The 21,639-nt window shown below is 44.2% G+C and overlaps 1 protein-coding gene across 1 annotated transcript in view; it reads right to left on the bottom strand.

Annotated features, from left to right (window-relative positions):
* TCERG1L (transcription elongation regulator 1 like) overlaps window positions 1-20,114 on the bottom strand; it is a 174,152-nt gene extending 154,038 nt beyond the window's left edge. Inside the window, exons 1-3 of the mRNA XM_045068914.1 lie at window positions 19,770-20,114; window positions 17,548-17,694; window positions 16,622-16,802 (exon numbers count right to left, since the gene is read on the bottom strand). Of these exons, the coding sequence (XP_044924849.1) occupies window positions 16,622-16,802; window positions 17,548-17,694; window positions 19,770-20,114 (673 nt within the window). The remainder of the gene's footprint in view (window positions 1-16,621; window positions 16,803-17,547; window positions 17,695-19,769) is intronic.
* Between the last annotated feature and the right edge of the window lie 1,525 nt (window positions 20,115-21,639).

The raw sequence follows: 21,639 nt of genomic DNA, 5'->3' as shown, positions 1-21,639 counted from the left end.
GATCTCCAAAGACGTGTCAACATGTAAGAAACATGCTGTCTTTTGTATGTTTATATCTTATCAATCCCTTTTGCTTAACTGCCTTCATAATTCTGAGAATTTTTAGGTTGAGTGTTGTGAGTTCAAAATATAAAGTTGTACAAACTTCAAGCTGAACTTCATATTTATGTTTCATTTCTTATTGTAATGGCTGGAACTTCCAGAAAACAGCGCAGTCAAAGATACATAGTGACTGATTTTCAGGGGAATGACAGTGATGTTTGCTGTGTGATGCGACAGCTTTTAGATAAATATGTGTCACGTTGAAGGTTTACCCTTCAGTTTTGCGTTTTCTCATGTTTTAAATGGTTGTTGAATTTTATCAAGCAATACATCGTCCTCAAATCCAATTAAGGAATATTCTTTCACATTAAACCTACTGATGGATGTTGTTGCCAATCCCTTTCTTGTCATTACATGATTTCTGCCACCATGAAATGTATCCAGTCGCTCCTGGCTGACGCTATTGTTACCATACTGTTACATTCTCATTAATACTTTTGGGATTTTTATAGCCACTTTTACAAGTGAGATCTTGTAGTAATGTATTTGCTTGTCTAAGTAATTTATTTGCTTCTCTTTTTTCCCCCTATTTTTGAGAAACGTTGGTAAAATGGGTAACGGCTTTATAACCTACATCAGCAAACTACTATTCTCTACGTTCAGAAAGAAGCTCTGTGTTGCAGAAGACTCTCCTTGGAGTTTGGAGACCTGACAGGTGACATGTGCGGAGCGCCTGGCGAGGGACGCAGGTGGACGGACCGCGACAGTGACCGAGATCTGTGAGCTGGCAGCCGTCCCAGGAGGCAGGGGACTGGGGGCTGTGACCAGGCTGCCCCACCTTGATCCAGCTGAAGGGCTCACTGTGTCCCAGAAAACACTTCATCTAGTCATGAAAAAAAAAAGAAAGAAAGAAAGAAACGAAAAGAAAAGAAAGAAATACTGATATTGACCAGGAATGTTTCCACCTGATATGTTTATTTTTTTCTGACCATGAGTGGGGTGAGTTGTTTTTTAATCAATATTTGTTTTTAAACTATGAATGTCTGTCTTTGTTTTTATCATTTTCCTCATTTTTCTCTAACTTCCTGATGCCTTGAAAGCGAGTTTACGCTGTGCCCGTGGTAGCACCATCGTCACTGGGGGCGTAGGTTCCCGGGCCGGGGAGGAAGGTACCACTGGCCGCGAACTACCCCTCGGAACAGGTGCACGTCGCGTTTGGTTATTTTATAAAAGTCTTGTTTTTGTTGCGTTGATTTCTGCCTCATTCATTCATTTCTCGTCGTCTTCCGGCTTCCTTACAGCTCACCCTCACTTGGGGAATCCAAGGCGCTGGGGCCGGCGGGGTCGCGCCGTCGCTGTGCTTTCTCGAATGCGCTTCCTCTGTTTTTTCCATTTTCGTTACGAAGCCCCCGCAGTGATGAAATAGAGGCCGGTGCGATGGCCCCCGCCTCCCCAGCACCCTCGTTGCTCACCCTCACCCCGATTCCGGGCGGCCCCGACCCCTGCAGCTCCGGGCACCGGCTGCAGCACGCGCGCCCTGGGGGCCGAGGGCTCTTTTGGAAAGCGTGAGCACGGAACCCCTGTCACCCGACAGCTGCGCCAGACTAGCGCGGCCTCCTTAGAATTATTAATACCTACTTGTATTAAGTGTCCAGTTGTCTCACAGTTTTTTGGTTTGGTTTATTCAAACCAGGATCACAGGAATTTTGCATGTGTTACTGGAGAGGTCTCTAACGACTCTTCTTAAAAAGGAGTTGGCGCGTTCAGATACGATTTACGAATTCAGTCTTCCACGTGGAGCCATGCCGGTCTGGGACAACTGACCACAACCCCACACCATGCCCTCTGTGCCTCTGTAGTCAGGACCCCCCTCCCACCCCTAATCCCTGGAAACCACTGATCTGCTTTGGATCCGCAGTGTCGCTTTCCCTGGAACGTCCGGAAAAGCGCATCGTATGCAGCACAAGCGTCTGATCCTGCACTTCCCTTGGCGTCACGGCTTTGGGATTCGGTCGCCTTGCACCCGAGGTCCATCCCGATCACAGGCCATGATTTGGATGTGCCCAGGTTTGTCATTCATTCAACAATCAGTGAGTATGTGGATTGTCCCCAAGTTTGTTGCTCACCAAGAAAGCCAGTGTGCGCAATTGTATATAGGTTTTCATGTAGACATGCCTCTTTGTTTTTCTTGGGTAAATACCCAGCAATGAGATCACGGGGTACAGGACATGGGTGTGTTTACAAAAAACTGCCAAACTGATTTCCAAAGTGATCCTAACTTTCGCATTCCCAGCAGCAAGCTGCCCCACCTCTCCCCACGTACATGCCTCCACCTGTGTAGGGTTTCAATTACAGCTCTTCTAATATGAAGGGGAGGGTCTCAGTATGGATTTAGTCTGCATGTTCCTAATGGTAGAGAGCACTGAGCATGTCTTCATGGGCCCAGCCACCACCCATATATCCTTGCTGGCGATGTGTCTGCTCACATATTTTGCCCATCTTCTTATTACTGACTTCTAAGAGTTCGTTGTATATTCCAGATATCAATTCTTTATCAGATATATGTTTTGCTAATCTATCTATGGGCTGTAACCAGGCTGCAGGACCTTGTGATTTTTCTTTTCATTTTATTAAAAGTCCTTTCAATGAACAACAGGTAATTCTGATGAAGTACAATGTATCAGTACATTTTCCTTTATGGTTCAGGCTTTTGTGCCTAACTAGGAAGTCTTTCCCTAGTTCAAGGCTAAAATTTTTTTCTTTTATGTTTTCTTTCAGAAGTTCCAGGGTTTTTTGTCTTGCAATCAAGTCTATAATCTATTTTCAGTTAGTTTTTGTATATGATGTACGGTATTGCTTAGGGTCTCTTTGTTTATTGTAAAGATGAATTGTTCCTAAACCGTTTATTGGAAAGGCAAACTTTCTCTATTAAATGCCTTGTAGCTTTGTCAAAAACAGATTAACCATCTATGTGTGTGTCTATTTCTGGAAGGTCTGTTACTATGTCTATTGATCTTTCTTCCTATGGGTTTGCCAATTATATAACACCTCCATTCCTGTAGCTTTATCGTAAGCATTCAAATCAGGTATGTATGATTCCTCTGCATTTTTGTTCAAAACTACTGTGGCTGTTCTGCTTTCTCCGGCTTCCCAGATAGAGCCAGCCTGTCGATTTCAACACACAGGGATTTTGTTTAGGATGACATACACTATAGATCAATTTGGAGAGAACTGATATCTTAACGTCATGGAGTCTTCTCGCCCATTGATATAAAATCTCTCTCCATTTATTAATGTCCTTGATTTCTCCAATCAATGTCTCATGGTTTTCAGGACCAATGTTTTGTTAGGATAACCTGTAAATATTTCATGGTTTGAGTGCTTTAATGATACTGCTATGTTATTTTAATTTCCAGTTGTTCATCAGCAGTACTACAGGAATACAATTGAATTTTCACATGAACCTTGTGTCCAGCAACTTGCTAAGCTCACTCATGAGAACTAGTAGCTTTTCGTAGACTCTTTGGGATAGTCGTAGGACAATCATTTTGTCTGTTTACTGTCGGCACTTTGTATGTTTTCCTTCTGCCTTATTGCATTGTCTCCACCCAGAAGTTAGGACTTCTAGCAAGATTTCGCACAGGAACGGGAAGAGCACAAACACTTGCCTTGTTCTCCATCTTTGAGGAAAAAACATCAGACATTCACTACTAAATACAACACTGGCTGTGACTCTTTGAAGGTTGTCCTTTCTTAGTTGGAAGACATTCCCTTTAATTCCTAGTTGACTTGAGGGCACCTGGGGGCTCAGTTGGTTAAGTGTCTGCCTTTGGCTCAGGTCGTGATCCCGGGGTCCTGAGATCAATCCCCATACTTTGCTCCCAGCTCAGTGGGGGCGTCTCCCTCTCCCTCTGTCACTCCCCCCGCTTCTGCTCCGTCTTGCTCTCTCTCAAATAATTTAAAAATATTACAAAAAAAATTCTTAGTTGACTTAGAGCTTCGTTTGTTATTTTTTAAATCTGAATAGATGTTGAGTTTGACGAATGCATTTTCTGCATCTATTGAAATGATCATATTGCTTTTCTTCTTTATCTTTTTGATAAAGTAAATAACGTTGATTTGCTAATGTGGACCCAGCATTGATTTCCTAGAAAGAGCCCTGCTTGGTCATGATGTATTATCAGTTTTATATATTGTTACTATCATGTTGAAGGCATCTGCATCTCGGTTTATGAAGTATATTGGTCTATAATTGTCTCTTTGCACTCATTGGTTTTCAAATCAGAGGAATGGTGAGTGAACGAATGAATAATGAAGGAATAAATAAATTAATATCGGGCATTGTTATTCCTCCTTTTATTTTCAAACAAGTTTACTTAAATTTGGTATCATTTCTTTCTTAAATATTTGGTAGAACTCCACTGATGCTGTCTGGGTCTGGAGTGTTCTCTCTCGGAAAGATTAAAATTAAGAATTCAATATTTCTGACATATATGGTTCTATTGTGTTTTCTACTTGTTGAGTGAGCACAGGTAGCTGTGACTCACAAATGATTTGTCTCCGTCATCTAAGCTGTTGAGCTTATTGTTAGGAAGTAGTAATATTTTCCTGTTTCATTTTTATAATGAGATCTATAGTGACATTTCTCATCTGATTCCTGATATTAATAATTGGTGTTGTCCCTCTTTTTTCATTTTTTAGGTAGGCTCCACGCCCAGGGTAGAGCCCAGTGTGGGCTGTGAACTCACAACCCTGCGATCAAGACCTGAGCAGAGACGGGGTCAGATGCTCACCTGACTGAGCCACACAGGCGCCCCTCTTTTTCCTCTTATTCTCTGTAGCCAGGGGTTCGTCAGTGAAGGAAAAGGAGGGGGAGGAAGCAGGAAACAGAGGAAGAAAGTGGTTTCGTTGATTTTCTCTGTATTTTCCTGTTTCCCGTTTCTTTGACGTCTGCTCTTTCAACACTATTTTTCCCGTCTGCTAGTTGCAGGTAATTAGCTCTCTCTCCTTTCTAGATTTTTAAGGTGGAAGCTTTAGATCATTGATTTCAGACCTTTCTTCATTTTTCTTCTCTTGATGAGAAAATATAGGTCTGGCTCCTGAGCCACTGTGAAGCGCATGACGCAGCATTGCTGACTGTAGTTGTGCCTCCGACCCCCGAAGGCCGCATCTGCCAGCCGCAGGTTTGTACACTTGGACCAACATCGGCCCAACCCCCACTCCAACCTTGGGGACAGCAATTTCCTCTTTCTCTGAGTTCAGCTTTGAGAGATCCTGCGTGGAAGTGAGGTCAGACAGTACTTGTCTTTCTGCATCTGACTTACCTCACTGAACAGAATGCGCTCAGGGTCCGTCGTGTTGTCAGGAAGGACAGGATTCCTTTCTTTCTCCCGGCCGAGTGCTACTGCGTGAGTGTATTAGAGCGTATTACCACCTGCTTGTCCATGAGGGACAAGACAGACACTGAGACTGTGTCTGTGTCGTGGCTAGTGTGAATAACGCCGCAGTAAACACGGGAGCGCAGGTATCGCCTCGAGATCAGGACTGCAGTTCACGTGACTGTATGCCCACAAGTGGACGGCTGGATCATAGGGTAGTTCTACCTTTAATTGTAGGGTTGAGCTCTAGACGGTTTTGCTCCGTGGCTGCACCAATGACATCCCCACCGAGAATGCTTGTCTTTCGGATCATGGTCATTCTGACAGGTGCAAGGTGACGTCTCATCGTGGGCTTGATCTGCATTTCCCAGGTGCCGAGTGATGGTGAGCACATCTGTTGGTCATCTGCGTGTCTTCTTTGGAAAAAATGTCTAATTTAGTTCCTCTGCACATTTTTAAAATAGATGGCTTGTTGTTGTTGTCACCGACTTAGGAGTTCTTCATATATTCTGGATATCAACCCCTTAACCGAGGTGTGGCTTGCGAATATCCGCTCTCATTCTACGGGCTGCTGCATCGCTCTCCCCCCTCCTTCTTTGGCTATGCGGGATCTTTGAAGTTTCATGTAGTCTCACTTTTTCATTTTTGCTTTTGTTGCTCAAGTTTTTGTGTTGTATCTAAAAGCTTGTTGCCAAGACCATCATCGAGGAGTTTTTTTCTTTGTTTTCATCAAGGGGTTTTACAGTTTGAGGTCTCATGCTTAAGTCTTTTTCATTTTTGAGCGTTGTAAAACAGAGGTCCAGTTTTACCTTTTCGATTGAACTATAGTCGACATACAACATTAGAACAGTTTCAGATATAAGACAGAGTGATTCAACATTTATATATCATGAAATTTCACTTTTCTGCCTGTTTATATATTATGAAATTTTCACTTTTCCCAGCGCCATTTATTGAAGAGACTATCTCTTCCTCACTAATATTCTTGCTCCCTCGTCAAATGCTAGTTTACCATGTATGCAAGAGTTCGTTTTGGGGCTTTCCAAAGTCTATTTTGATGCCAGTACCGTGCCGTTGTGATTACTGTAGCTTGTATTATAGTTTGAAATCAGGACCTGTGGTGCCTCCAGGTTTGTTCTTTCTTTCTCGGGACTGCTTGGCCAGTCAGGGTCTTTCCTGGTTCCATAAATATTTTAGGATCTTTTCTATTTCTGTGGAAAATGCCATTGGAATTTTGATGGACATTGCACTGAATCTATGTGAGGCTTTGGGTAGTGTGGACATTTTAACAATATTAATTCTTCTGATCCATGAACACAGATGCATGTTTTTCCATTTGTTGTGTCTTCTCCAATCTCCTCCATCAAAGTCCTGTAGTTTCCAGAGTACGGATCTTTCATTTCTTTGGTTAAACTTATTTCTAAGTATTTTATGTTTTTTGTTTTGTTTTGCTTTGTTTGCTATAGTGAAAAGCAATCGTGATTTCCTTATTTCTTTTTTCATATATTATAGGAAATAGAAGAGCGGCTGATTCTGTTGATTTTTTATCCTGTGACGTTACTGAATTTATTGATTAGTTCCAACAGATTTTGGCTTAGTCCTTAGGATTTTCTCTGTATAAGATCACCTCATCTGCAAATAAAGACAATTTTACTCCTTGCTTTATGACCTGGGTGTTTTTTCTTTCCTCGTGCCTGATGGTTCCAGCTACGACATCCAGAACTATGTTGGATAGCGGCGGTGAGAGCCGGCACCTTTGTTTTGTTCCTGATCTTAGGGGAAAAGCCTTCAGCCTTTCACTCCGGAGTGTGGCGTTTGCTGCTGGTTGGTCACACAGGCCTTAATTATGTTGAGGGGTGTTCCTTCTGTCCTCTGCTCATCCAGCCCTTCGGTCGTGAGAGGACGTTGTATGTTGTGCTTCTCCTGCCCCTGTTAGGAGGGTCACAGGTTTCCGTTCTTCCGTCTCTTCACTCGACGCATCGTACTTACCACTCGGCGGACGTTGAACCATCCTTGTGTCCCAGCGACGGATCCTGCTTGACTGTGGCGTCTGCTTCCTTTGATGTGTTGAATTCAATTTGCTAGTATTTTGTTGAGAATGTCTTGTTTTTCGATATAGGAGTTTTAATGCTATATATTTCTGTCCAAATATGGCTTAAGCTATGTTTCAAAGGCAGTTTTAAAATTGACTTTCACTTACATTCGATTCTAAATATTTTTAAATTTCCTCTCACTTCCTCTTTCAGCTACACATTACTTGTCAGGTTTTCATTTAATTTCCAGATATTTGAAAATTCTCTGGACTTGTTTTCAGGTAGGGACCCCCAAATTAATGATATTGTGGCAGAAGAACAAATTTTATATCTTTTATTATTTAATTAAAAGCTGTTGACTTGTTTTCTGGCTAAGAGTATGATTGACCTAGGTGCATCCCCCATATGCACACAAAAAACACACATGCCGCCGGTAGGGAGAGCATTCTATAAGTGTTCGTTGACCCGAGTTGGTGGACAGTGTTGTGTAAGTGTGCTCCGTGTCACTGGTTCTTGGCCTTCCTGCTCTGTGGAATCCTCAGTGATGACTGCCAGCATCTCCAACTGCCCTCGTGTCTCTTTTTGTTCAATTCAACCCATCCTTGTTTCGGGCGTATGGAAGTTCTCTCACAGATGCAGACGCATCTGTTAGCATTGTTATGCCTCCTCGTATGCTCTTAAGTATGTTTTGGTGGTTATGGCAATAGTTCATGTTCTGAATTTCAATCTGCCTAATACGAATACCCCACCTACTTCTGATCTGTATTTGCTGTGTATTTCTATGTTCTTACTTTTATCTATTCTACTTCTGTATTTTTTAAATGAGTTTCTTTTTATTTAAGATTTTAGTTATTTATTTGACAGAGAGAACGAGCACAGGTAGGCAGAGTGGCTGGCAGAGAGAGAGGGAGAAGCAGGCTTCCTCCCGAGGAGGGAGCCCCAAATGGGGTTCAACCCCAGGACCCTGAGATCATGACTTGAGCCGAAAGCAGAGGCTTAACCCACTGAGCCACCCAGGCACCCTTTCAATGATTTTCTTGAGAAAATCATATATTTGAGGATGAATATCTGCCTTTAATTGGGGAGCTTAAACCTTTGTACTTAAATCTACCATCTTGTGGTTGCTATTTTTTTAAAAGATTGTATTTACTTATTTGACAGACAGAGATCACAAGCAGGCAGAGAGGCAGGCAGAGAGAGAGGAGGAAGCAGGATCCCCGCCGAGCAGAGAGCCCGATGCGGGGCTCGATCCCAGGACCCTGAGATCATGACCTGAGCCAAAGGCAGAGGCTTTAACCCACTGAGCCACCCAGGTGCTCGTGGTTGCTATTTTTTAAAATATTTGTTCCATCTGTACTTTGATCCTTTTCTTTCTTTTCCAGCCTGCTTTTGTGTCATTTGTTATGATTCTAATTTTATCTCCACTATTGTTTTATTAGTTACAACTTTTTAAATAATTTTAAGAGTTCACTCTGTGCTTTGTAATATGTACTGACTTTATCAGAATTCACCTCCAAATAATATTATAAAACTTACTCTACGGTTTAATAGCCTTGCAGCTCCATACTTCCTGTTCCTCCTTCCATCATTTGTGGTTACTGACATATATTTTAATTTTTACTTGGAGATACACATCTATTATTTCACTACTGCTTATTCCTTATACAGTTAGTTATCTTTTGGAGCAATTAAAAAAGGACAACTTACGTTTACCTTACCGTAGCTTATCTCTAGAACTCTGTGTTTCTTCTTGCACAGTTAGCTTCTCCCTCCTATTATATAACTTCTGCTTGATAAGCTTCCTTATAATTTCTTGAATACAGGCTGACAATGAATTCTCTTCAGCTTTAGTTTGTTTGGAAAAAACATTTATTTCACCTTATTTTTGAGTGCTGTTTTTGTTGCTATGATATTTTTATTTCAGTCTTTTAAAAATGTCCTTTGGTGCCTTCCGGCTTCTATAGGTTCTGACAGTAAAACTCTTGCAATTTTAAGATTTGTTTCTATATATGTGGTGTGTTTTTTTTCCTTTAGTTGTCTTCAAGATTTATTTTTAATCTTTGATTTGTCTAGTTTTCAGTCCTGGGAGCTTGCTGAATTTGGAGTCCTGTTTTGATCAGTTTCATAATTTTTTTTTTATCTCTTCTGGTCATTATTTCTTCAAATATTTTTTCTGCCATATTTTCTCTCCTTCTCAGACTTCAGTTATATGTATATTAAACCATTTGTTATAAATGTCATAGTGCTGAGAAAGTATCCTCTATTTTTTTCACCTGTTTTATCTTTGTGTTACAATTTCAGCAATTTCTAATGACCTATCTTAAGTTCACTCATCCCTTCCTTGGATGTATCACATCTACTCATGAATCCATTGAAGTAATTCTTAATTTCTCATACCATGCTTTTTTCAGATTGATTTTTTCTTATATTTTCCATATCTGTGATGAAATTCTCCATCTATTTATGTAGTTTTCCCTCCTTTCCTATTAATTCATGAAGATATTAATCATAGTAATTCAATGTCTCTATCTGATAGTTCAGTATCTGTGTCATCTGAGGATCTGGTTCTGTTGCTTATTTTATCTCTTGATTATGGTTTATCATCTCTTGCTTTGTTTGTGTGTCTTATAACTTTTTAGTTGAATGCCATACGTGATGAGTAGAACAATAGAGGGTGCAATGAATAGGATTTACTCCTATAAATGGGCACCCCTTTTCTTCTGTGAAGCTGCTAGTAAAGGAGGTATGTCCATATATTTGAGTGTTGACCTGGATTTGGACTTCATTGCTGCAGTAGCCTGTAACACCCTATAGGCTTCAAACCCCTTTAATGATGACTTCTGCTTGGGGAAGTTCTGGGGTATCTGACAGACTTTCTTAATATTTGTGCTCCCCTCCTTCAGTTTGCAGCCACCCTCCTATTTCTGCATCACAAGTAAGGGTCACTCTCCGTGTCTTGCCCTGCAACACCAGCAAATGGCTGTTGCTCTCATTCATCTGCTTAGTGGACAGCAGGCCTGGTCCAGTCTCAGACCCAGATAACCTTCTTATTGGGGCTTTAAGTATAAGAATTTCCTAATGTTTCTGCTTCTTTTAAAAAAGTTGAGGGATTTTGAGTTTGTGCTCATGTTTCTCATTTCTCTTCTCCCCAGTTATATCAGTACATTTTGGGGTTGTCCATCAGATTATAATTATTATTGTAATTCCTTCTCATCAAGAATATTGCTTAGAATTATTCACCTACTCCTGTAACGAAATTAAAAAGTATTCTATGTAACTGGCAGATTATTTATAATTACAGATATTCTGAAACCTGACTAGCCACATTCTTAGTTTTTGCTTTAGATTAATTTCTCAGTTGGTGGAGGAAATTAAAGAGAGACTATACATTTTTATGATATAAACTTTTCCCAAATTTCTCATATTCTATAAAAGGATTCTAAAGTGTCATGATTTTCTAAAGTGTTGGTGCTGTCCTGATTTGGAAATCAGAGGAAATGTAAGATCAAGTCTGCTTTTTAAAATTTAACTGGTGACTGCTTGAGAAAAGAGGACCAGCACATCCCACATAACCATATAAAAGTAGACAAAGTCAAAACATAAATGGAACAGCAAAAGAATAAAAACAGATTAAAAGAAAGGACTTACAGAGAACACACTGATGGTCACCAGAGGGGTGGGGGGAATGGGTTAATGGTGATGGGGTTAAAGGGGTGCACTTGTCCTTAGAACACCAGGTGCTGTATGGAAGCATTGAATCACTACATTGTACACCTGAAACTAATATTATACTGTATGTTAAATAAGACTAAAATAAAAACTTTAAAAATAATAAAAATAAAGGAATTACAAGATACCATTAGAAACAAGATACAATAATATAACAGAAGAAATAAAAAATAACAGGAAAGCAGACATAAATATGCTCAACTACATCTTTAAAAGGCAAAGGCAGAGACTGTGCCTTTCAATAGTGAACCTGAGCTTAAAACAAAAGACGAGGCAAAACCCACAGGAGAAACAACGCGGAGATGTAACATAATGCAGCCAGAAGAAAAAGAACATTCCCTGGAGAATTTGAGGCGAAAACTTTGGTTTGACAAAGCTGATCTGTTGCTCATTTGAGAACATGTTTCCCTTACTGATGCATGTGTCTGACTTCCCTGTTGAAATACATTTCTTCAATCACAGACTTTTGTCCTCATAATTCTCAAAAGCTCCCCCACCAACTAACGGTGTCTGGTGCTGAAGAATGACATGAAGCTACGTCTGCTTCTGGGTCAAGCGGTGCCTCTCCCTCTCATGCATACAGTTCCTCAGGACATAGTGGGTAAGACAAATGGTGCAGCCACACTGCACACCCCTGCTGCTCTCGGTGTTGCATGGAGGCCGGAGACAAATCGATGTGCTGTTTGCTTTCTATTTTACGTATCACCTCATCTCATCATCCTCATCTCTTGTTCCAGAAACGCATGCTTGAGACTCTTCCTGCATTGTCTTCCATCATTACATCCAGAATCAGCTCTTCTCTTTAAGGATTTTAATTGCCAGCGTTCAAAAGTTCCCTTGCATTCTCTTCTCGCATCTGACTATCTTTCTGCATGACTTTGCATCTTGGCTGCTCTCTTTTGATCTTATTTTTTGCTGCTTTTCTATAACACTCTTTTTTTTTTCTAATAAGGTAAACTGAATGTTAATTTATCCAAAATATTTATCAGTTCCCATGCAAGAACCTGTTCCTAGGTTTGTTTCTCTTCCACATCTTTTGAATAAAAGAATCTTTTATGGAGCAGAATATGATTAGGCTCCCCACCCCATCTTCCATCAGCTTTCTCTCTCTCTCTCTCTCTCACTGGTCATCTTTGAATGAGGTCAGTTTGACTTTTTTTCCACCAAGGTGTTGGTAGAATCAGGTTCTTTGATTTTAAGCTAAAGGGCAAGGTTGTACAGACAACTTTTAGACAAATCTCCACGTTACACCAAACTACTATTTCATACATCTTTACTGGACAGAACCTCCCTTTGCTTGATACTCTGAATCTAAGTAATTTTCTTTCTGAGCACCTTGAGGGACCCAGAAGTTCTCCTTTTTACAAGTACGGAACAGAGATTCCAGAGGAAGCATGGTTTCCACACTGGCCCTGTCACCTCTTCTGCTTGCTATCATCCTTGTGTCCTAAGATGTGGTGCAACCCTTCTCCTCCCTGGAAAGATGGGCTCCCCGCCTGCTGCATGAGAGAAAGGGGATGTCGGTGGAAGAGAGAAAGCAAAGACACCGACCTAAGTGTGGGGGAGCTCCTCAAGAGAAGAGTGTGTCTGTGTGGGCGGCCCACTGACTCTCCTCCCCAGCAGTCTTGCCTTGAATCAATTTCCTAGATCTGGGAATGAATGAGTCCTGGCTTATTTCTCAATTCAACCCATTCACACTGTAATTAGGGATAATTCCTTAAAAAGCCGCTAAATTATTCATTAGAGACTTAAGTTTCTAGTACAGCTGTAACTTTGCATATTTTTAAAATGCTTGGATTTACTTTTCAATGAGAAAAATGCTCTGTCTTCTCTGTGTCTGCTTCACTTTGCTGAAGGAACAATGGATCCCGAGCCAAGGAAAGAGGGAAAATTCCACAGCACCCTGTAAAGAGCCGGGGCTTACACACCACCCAGTCCAGTGGGATCATGGGGCTCACAACTGCTGCCCCTTCCTTGCTCCCTGCCCCTCTCTGTCTTCTTCTGTGGTGTGGCCACACTCAGCCACGTGTGATGACCAGACACATTTCTCATGTGTTTGTCTCTTGGCACATTCTATGCCCTTCGTTTGGAACCCCATTCCCTCTCCTGCCCTATCCAAGTTCTGCTAAGTCTTGGAGATGTGTGTCAGGTGTCATCACCTCCCCCCCGGGGGTGGGCCCTCTCCTGATGATCCCCATCCCGAGACCTCCTCAAAGGTCCACAGTGAGCATACAAGATCCATGTTGCATGATCTCATCTTCTGACTTGCCTGTTCCCCACTGGAACATGACCTCCTTCCCAGCACCCTGCATGGCCGGCAGGAGCGTGGTCCAGGGAATGAAGCAAGAGTATGATATTAACCATTAGGTTCCAGGATGGAAAGCAGCCAATGTGCTTCTCTCAGATTTGCATATGATGGCAGAGCGGCCCTAGTACCTTCAATATAAGTGAGTCTAATACAGATCAAAATGAAGTAAGGTCCTTTATAATATTTATTAGGCTTCAGATGACTTATCTAAATTCACAGCTATGTTAATATTACATGAGACCCTGTTGCTGTGCACTCAGCTACCCAACAACACATCAGGTTGTGAGATATTAACACAAGTCTCCAAGGCCACCCAACACCGCCATCCCTGCCTGTTTCAATGTCTAATCCAGTTCAATGAACGGCGCAATTAGTCAAACAAAGCTGCTATCTATGTCTTATCTTTGGAGCTCATGGCACATATTGACCTTGTCCTGCATACAAAACATGACTCCCAAAGTGATTATTACACAAAATTACTACCCACCCAAGAAAGGAAAATGAGCTTCGCTCACTAGACCTATTTAAAATGAGGGGGTTTGACTCATTCTTCTGTTTCTTTTGGAGTTCTGATGGTGTTCCTTTGATTAATTGAAATCAGATCAATAAAACATATCTATCATATAAAACCATTGACTTACAAATAGAACAGTGTATAACAAGGTTGATGAACTTAAAAATCAACTATATGTCATATTTGTACATGATATATTAATAGAAGATATGCAATGTTTTATATTTTAAATGTATAACTATATAACAAAAATAAATGTAATATCTAAATTTATTGATCTATAATAGGATAAAAAATTTAATAGCAATTTTTGAAAGAGAGAGAGAGAAAGATCCTGAGTGGGTGAGCAGGTGGTGGGGGTGGGAGAGGCCAGAGAGAGGGAGAATCCTAAGCAGTTTCTGTGCCCAGCAGGGGGCCTGACCCAGTGCTTGATCTTATGACCCCAAGATCGTGGACTGAGCTGAGATCAAGAGCCCACTGCTCAAGCAGCTGGGCTGCCCAAGAGCCCCTTCATGATTACTTTTACCAGTATTCCGGAACTTGACCTGTAACATGGTTCAGTGCATTTTTATTTTCTTAACTCTGGTGAACCTACAACGACGTGTCTTTGTTAGTTGACCTGGAGCTGACTTTGCCTTCTGCAGTTACGAGCTCTCTTCCCCGCTTCTCTGTTAAGCAGTTAGTAACACACAATCCACCCCTTCAATACCTTGTTTGTACACAGGGCATTTAACACCTGCTTTCCACAACAGTAGTTCCTAAAGATTCTGAAATTTATTTAAAAATTCAAAATTTTCACAAAGTTTGAAAACTCCCATCTCAAACACATGCATTTAACTGTTATTAAATTACCTCTAGGGACAGACACATTTCTCTCCAAAAGACAAGTAAAAATGTAAGTCTTATATTCTTATGGGTTATAAGTTCAAAAACAAAAACAAAACCAGGGGAAAACAGAAGCAGAGATTTTTCAGATAGTGGACCAGGTCAGAGTGATTATTCTATTATCAACCATTCTATTATCAACTAGAACATGCCCTTTAAAATAAAGTAGTCAAAAGTCAAAGGTAAAATGAGCATAAATCTGCTTTAAATAAAGTATGAGATGTTGGCCACACAACAAACAATATCCATACGAGAGAAAATCTGTTAGTTGCCACGAGCGTCCTTAACTATGTATTTAACACGTTCATAGTAAAGGTTTTCTTTTTTTAAGATTTATTTATGTATTTATTTATTTGACAGCAAGAGACACAGTGAGAGAGGGAGCACAAGCAGGGGCAGTGGGAGAGGGAGAATGTGCTTCCTGAGGAGCAGGGAGCCCAATGTAGGGCTCATCACAGGATCCTGGGATCATGACCTGAGCCAAGGGCAGACTCTTGACGACTGAGTCCCCCGGGTGTCCCCACAGTAAGGGTTTTCTAAAAAGAGGAGCAGGTATACCGAGAAATGTCTCTGTGATACTCAAGGATGGTACGTGAGCCATCTGAAGTCATGGAGTCCTTACGTGATACGTGTAATCTGATCATCCTGTATGGTCATTGAATTAAATAGGAAACAGGACCATCTTAGCCTAAAATGTTCATAAATGTATGCGTGATATGTATGCAGATTTTAATGACTCAGTAATGCACCACTGCAAGGACAGAAGGCAAGTTTCAGTCAAGAACTATCAAAGCCTGTGACAAACACGAATAGTTGAGCTGTTCCTCCTGATTTATTACTAAACAAGGTCTCTTCCAAACTAGAACATGCAAGGTAGGCAGAGGGAGCAGGAGATAAATACATGTCCTAAACTGGCACGGTGTTATCCACAGGAACACATCCTTGTTACTGAATTTTACAGACGCACATTGAGAAAAGCTTGGTAGGTAGGAGATTACAGGAAGATAATGTAATTCTGAAGTCATAAAATATTCCATAATGGAAGGCGTTGCAAGATCATCTTGGCATGGACAACGCTCGCTTTTATACTATGATCTATGTTAAGGTGATTTTAAAAATCAATTTAAAAATTCATAAGATGATTTTATTCTCCTGTTGCTACATAGGTTTATTATACAATCTTTCATCCAGAGATTATTTCATGAGAGTCTGTTCCAGGACAAATGTTCTTTCAGGCCACTAGGCTCCAAAGATAGAACAAAATCCATCTTCCAAACAGTGTATTTTTATAGGTCCTTCCCAATATCACCCCCAGCATGCAGGCAAAACTCACAAACATCTTTCAGGTGCCCCCGCCCTGCAGACCAGGGAGCTTGGCTACATGAGCCCTATGCCACCCGAGGAATGTGCGGGCAATGACCTGTCTGATCCATTAGTACTCCTATTAAGAGCAGAAGACTCAGCCCGAGCCTAAAAACTGAGCACTGAGAACTGGGGTTCTATCAAAATCCCCTCAGCCATACTTTGATCTTAAAAACAGATTCCACAGTCTAAAAACACAACGAATAAACTACTCAACACCCGATTTCTTTATAAAAAAGAATCATGTTCATGAAAAAAAGTTACAACATGAAATAATCATTTTGCTAAAATGACAAATATAGTTTTCATACCTAAAACTAACTTATGACTAAAGCAGAAACAAAAAATAATATGTATTTGGGGCACCAACCTGGTATTAGCTGAGGTGCTAACAGCCCCGTGGGAAGAGGCCAGGAGGCAGGAGCTGGTCTGGATAGAGACAGGGCGACTTGGTTCGCCAACAGATGAGGCTTTTCATGCCCACAGAACAACCTTGACTCCTCAGGATATATCCACGTTGAGTCCAGAGCAAAGGAATTATTAAAAAAGATCTGTCCAAAAATAAAGCGAGCATAACACGTAAGAAAAGGCACATGATAAAAGCTAAACCCTGCTGTAAAATAGTTCTCTTTCTGACATTGATCAAATACTGGGGATTCTGTAAGTGGGACCCTCTAAAGGCATCATCCTAAACCCTGAAGATCCATGGTGCCGACAACAGTCACCTTCTAGATGAAGTCTCCTGGGCCAGTCTTCTACCATTGACGTGCTTAATTGAGCCTAGAGGCCAGTCTACAAATGGAAGAATCCCTCAGTGAGGTAAACAGTGTGCCGTGGGAAAGTCACCATATTACTTGTCTTTAGTTTTCAAGTAAACACAGTGTGGCACTTAAATTTGAATCCAAAAGCTAACATAAATCATCAGAAAGATGAACACTTAAAGCAGTAACAGCAAGAAAAACCTCATAAAATTTGTACTTAAAGTATACAATGTTTAAGACTATATTTTGATCAATGCTTACAGATCTAAAAACTGAAAAAAAAATTTTCAAGTGGATTCTGATTCAGAAGTAGAAACTTTTCATGGCTCCAGGGAATCCAGATTTTTCAGTTAAAACAAAAGAACCCCCCACCTCTGCTGGTGTTTTTGAACAGATTGACCTTATTCTGAAAAGATTTATCTCTAGACCTAGATATTGCAATTAGAAAACACACAATGTTTTCTGCTGTTATGGAAATGCCCAACAAATTAATAATTAATGGCCCATTCATCTAATTAAACTACTTGCATTTTACCTTACAATTGGGTATCCTTTTCTCTATCCAACTTTTCCCAACAGGAGGTGGAAGGGCAGACGGGCAGACGTGTGGGAAAACGGGCACCAGCTCCACAGTGGGAGAGGGAGAGAGTCCTATGGACGGAGAATGGCCACCGCACAGCCACTGCAACCCAAGAAAACACAAGGGAGTGCTCGTTAGCCTAAACCTATCAACTACTTTGTACCACAAGATGTGAAAGCATAGCAGCTTTAAGAAAATAATTTTAAAATATATGTATTCGATTAGGAGAGAAATTCCTCCTTTCAAGAGTGAAGAAAAACCATAAATAATCACAAATTTTCAAAATGTATTAAAGCTTTCATATTGGAATCATCACAAAGCATCACCAACATTGCATTCTTTGATACTGGGAAAGAATTTCTAAGCACAAAGCCATGAGAATATGGTAAGAAATGGGTTTCTACCCTGAGATAATGAGAAACCACAATGGATAGATGAAATGCTGGGTATTCCTTCTATAATTCTGGAATTCTTTTCACAAGCAAGTAGGAAGCTCTATTTTATGATAATGCTTTCAACACAAATTCTTGTATTAATTACACTTATCATTGAAAAACCAACACAACTAATAGTTTCAAAATAAAATTATCTCAGGGGTTAGGATTCAAAGTTTCCCAAGGTTCACAAATGCAAATACACTCCAAGGCAGAGAAAATATAAGTGAGCTTATCAGACAACTGAAGATCCCGATGCACAGAACAGAACAGCAACATCGGAGGGGGAGCAGACATTTAGGAGACAGTCTCTCTAATTTAAATAACTGAGTCGTCATCAGTGGAGAACTAATAAGATTATTGTTTGATGGTATGGAACACTTTGATATTTATTTGTTTTAAAATTGTAAAAGCTTCTTTGATCTTCCTGTTAATGTGAAAATATTCTTCTGGCTCTAAATATTGTTATTGAACAGAAAATATGTAGCACAAAATATTTAAGAGATAAGTTTTTTTTAGATTTTTCTGTTTAAATACACACACACACACACACACACACACAAATGCAGTGTTCCCTACTGAAAAAAAAACTGTAGTTCCTTGACATTATATACCTCTAGTGGTAGGACTCTGATATAACAACCTTTTCAAAACATGGGAAAAGCTACCGACGTTTATTCAATAAAACCCAATACGAACTGCATCACATATCAGAACGTGATACCCGGCACCTTATATGTGATGTATCCTTAAGTCTGAAGACCAATTTAGGAGGACTTTAACAACATTTTTTAGAAAAGCTCACGAGATAATATTGGAATTAAATTAATTAAATGCTGTATTCTAACACACCACTCATTTGAATATGCTAATGAGGACAATCTTGGGAATAAAATACATGTTATTCCCTGATTTAAATGCATCTGCATGTTAGACAGCAAACAATGGGTCTTGCCAAAACCAGCCTGCCCTGCTCTGTGGCACCATTAATCAAAGGTACAGTCACTTTTTCTTTTTAATACCACGTTTTAAACCCCAAACTCTTCTGGAGTGCAATATGGCATTAGCTAATTTAGTGGACTCAGGCTGACCTAGGTGGAAGGGAAAATCGCCGGCAATGTTTCTCAGTATTAAAGACAGGATTTCCTTGCCGGCTCCCATTGGTTTGAATTCTCTTAAGCATTGTTCTGAGTCTATTGTAAAATTAAAAAAAAAAAAGAAAGAAAAAGAAAAAAAGGGGGGGTGCCCAGATCAGAATCAGAAATAGCTACTGATTCCCAGCTTGCTTTTCAAGTCTGGCAGAGACTGTAAAAGTATTAACTTCCCGGCGATTCGTCAGCCACAGAACGCGGCTGCAACGCGGGGCTCCAGCGGCCGCTACTTCAGCACCGCGCTCTGGACAGCGACCCCGGCCCCCGCGAAAGTTGCGGCCAGGGCGGTCCCAGCTCCCGCCCGGGGCGCGGAGTCCCCAGCGCCCGGCCCGGGGCCGCGAGGACGTGCGGCCGAAACTGCCGGGAGGCAGAGCGGGACGTCGAAGCATGAACTTTGTTGCCGACGCATGGCTGCCAGGCTGCGCCCTGATGGCTCGAGGAGCCGAGCACCGCCGCGGGGAGGGCAGGGCGCGAGCCGCAGGGCCAGGGCCGCCCGGGGGGCCACGCGAGGGCCGCGCCCAGGGGGCGGAGCGGGGCTGGGGGGGGCAGCCGGCGACCCCCCCCCCGGATCCCGGGGCCGGGGACACGTTACCTGCCCGTGGAGCAAGGGGTAGTGGTGCACGGAGGCGGCGGCGGCGGCGTGGTCTGGCGCAGAGGGCAGCGGCAGCAGCGGCAGCAGGGGCTCGCCGGGGGCTTGCCAGCCGGGCAGCCCCGGGAGCAGCGGGCCGGCGGGGGGCTGCGCCGAGGCGAGCAGCACGGGCGGGGGCGCGACCCCGGCGCCCAGCCGGAGCAGCCCGGCCGAGCCGGGAACCATCCAAACCCAGGGCGGCGGCGGCGGCGGCGGGTCTGCATTCATCGGCCAGAGGAGAGGCTGCCGCCGCCGGGGCTGCTGCTGCAGCTGCCGCCGCCGCCGCTGGAGCCTGGCGCCCACCAGCATCCTGCATCCCCGCGCGGGCGGCGGCGGCGGGGGCGGCGGGGGCGGCGGGCGCCCGAGGTGCGGGCCGGCGGCGGCGCGGGCTCCGGAGCCAACTCACTTGGTTCCGCGGCGCGGCCGCTCGCTCCGCCCCTGCCCCGCGCGGGGAGCCCCTCCTCCCGCCCGCCGCCCGCCCCTCCGAGCGCGGCCCGCCCGCGCCGCCGCCGCCGCCTCCCCGGCCGGGCCGGGCCCGCGCGCCCCCCGACTCCGGGCGGCCGCGATCCGCTCCTCCCTCCTCCCGCGGCCGCCGGGCGCCCGCCGCCCCCAGCCCCCGCCCGGACCCCAGCGGCGGCGCGGGCGGGCGGCTCCGGGGCGCGGGCGCGCGGGCCGGGATCCCGCGGATCGCGCCCCCGGCTCCGGTGCCGCGCGGGAGGCCGCTGGCTCGCGCGGACGGTGCGCACGGAGGGGCGGCGAGCGCGGCCGGACCCGGGAGCCGAATGCAAGCGCGGCGGCGAGCGGAGGCCGGGCCGGCGGCGCGGGAGCCGGGCACGTCCTGCCGCCGGGCGGGGCCGGGGCGCGGGCTGGCACGGGGCCAGCCGCCCGCTGCCTGGCTTCAGCGGGGCCAAGGTCTCAGGGCCTCGAGGGGATGCTGGCTGCAGACCCGACGCCAGGGGGGCGTCCATCGCCACTGGACGCGGTCAGATTCCGTCTCGGGAAAATCTGCCCAACACTTCTTGACCCGCCGGCAGGTCCTCGGCCCCGGGTGCCCCTACTCCACGCCCCACCAGCACGCAGCAGGCAGGCCGCCTCTGGGCCTTTGCACACGATGGCCCCATGATCGCACTAGGAGCTGGTCCTAGACTCTCCCGGGCACAGGACTGTGCTCCTCCTTTACCCACGGCAAGCGGCTTCTGCTGGGCACCCTGAGCTGCCTGGGACTGAGGACGGACCCCTCCCTCCCAGGACCCTCGCTCAGCCCAAAGCACAGCCCCCACCCGCGGAGGGAGCAGGCACAGCGCCAGAGACACGCAGTCACCGCCAGGCGGCGCGTCCTAGCCGCTCGGGCCCACCTCGAGCCGCAGACCCAGGTTCCTCGGAGCCGGGTCCCCTTCACCTCGGTGTGATCCCGGCCGGCAGCAGCGGCTCTGAGACCTAGCCCAGCCCTGGGCGGCTCGTGAGACAATCTGCTGCTTAGGTCGCTGAGCCGGAGCAGCCCAGCGCCAGTTGGGGGGGCCTGTGCTTCTCTGCAGCATTGGATGAAGAGGCTTCTTGCCCCCGAAAGCAGAAAGGGGGGGACCGAATTAGGGTGTATGCATTCAAGGGCATGTATGAAAAGCTCCCCCTGACCTGGACGGACAGCGTAACACCCCCACCCCCCTACACCCACAGCACAGCTGGGACTCCCCAAACGCCTTATCTCATCACCTCTGAACTGGTCTGCCGATCACCCCCTCTGAGACCACCTAGGGCAGCAGGGTGCATTCCGTTTGCTTCTAGCCTTGTGTGTTCGTCCTAATTTGCTTAATTTCCTCCTGGCCTGGCATGATTT

The sequence above is a fragment of the Mustela putorius genome, unplaced genomic scaffold (assembly GCF_011764305.1).
Source record: "Mustela putorius furo isolate JIRA1106 unplaced genomic scaffold, ASM1176430v1.1 tig00003909_pilon_pilon_pilon, whole genome shotgun sequence".
In the NCBI taxonomy this organism is placed as follows: Eukaryota; Metazoa; Chordata; class Mammalia; order Carnivora; family Mustelidae; genus Mustela; species Mustela putorius.
The sequence above is the reverse complement of the archived record's forward strand: the minus strand, read 5'-3'. Positions and strand labels throughout refer to the sequence as shown.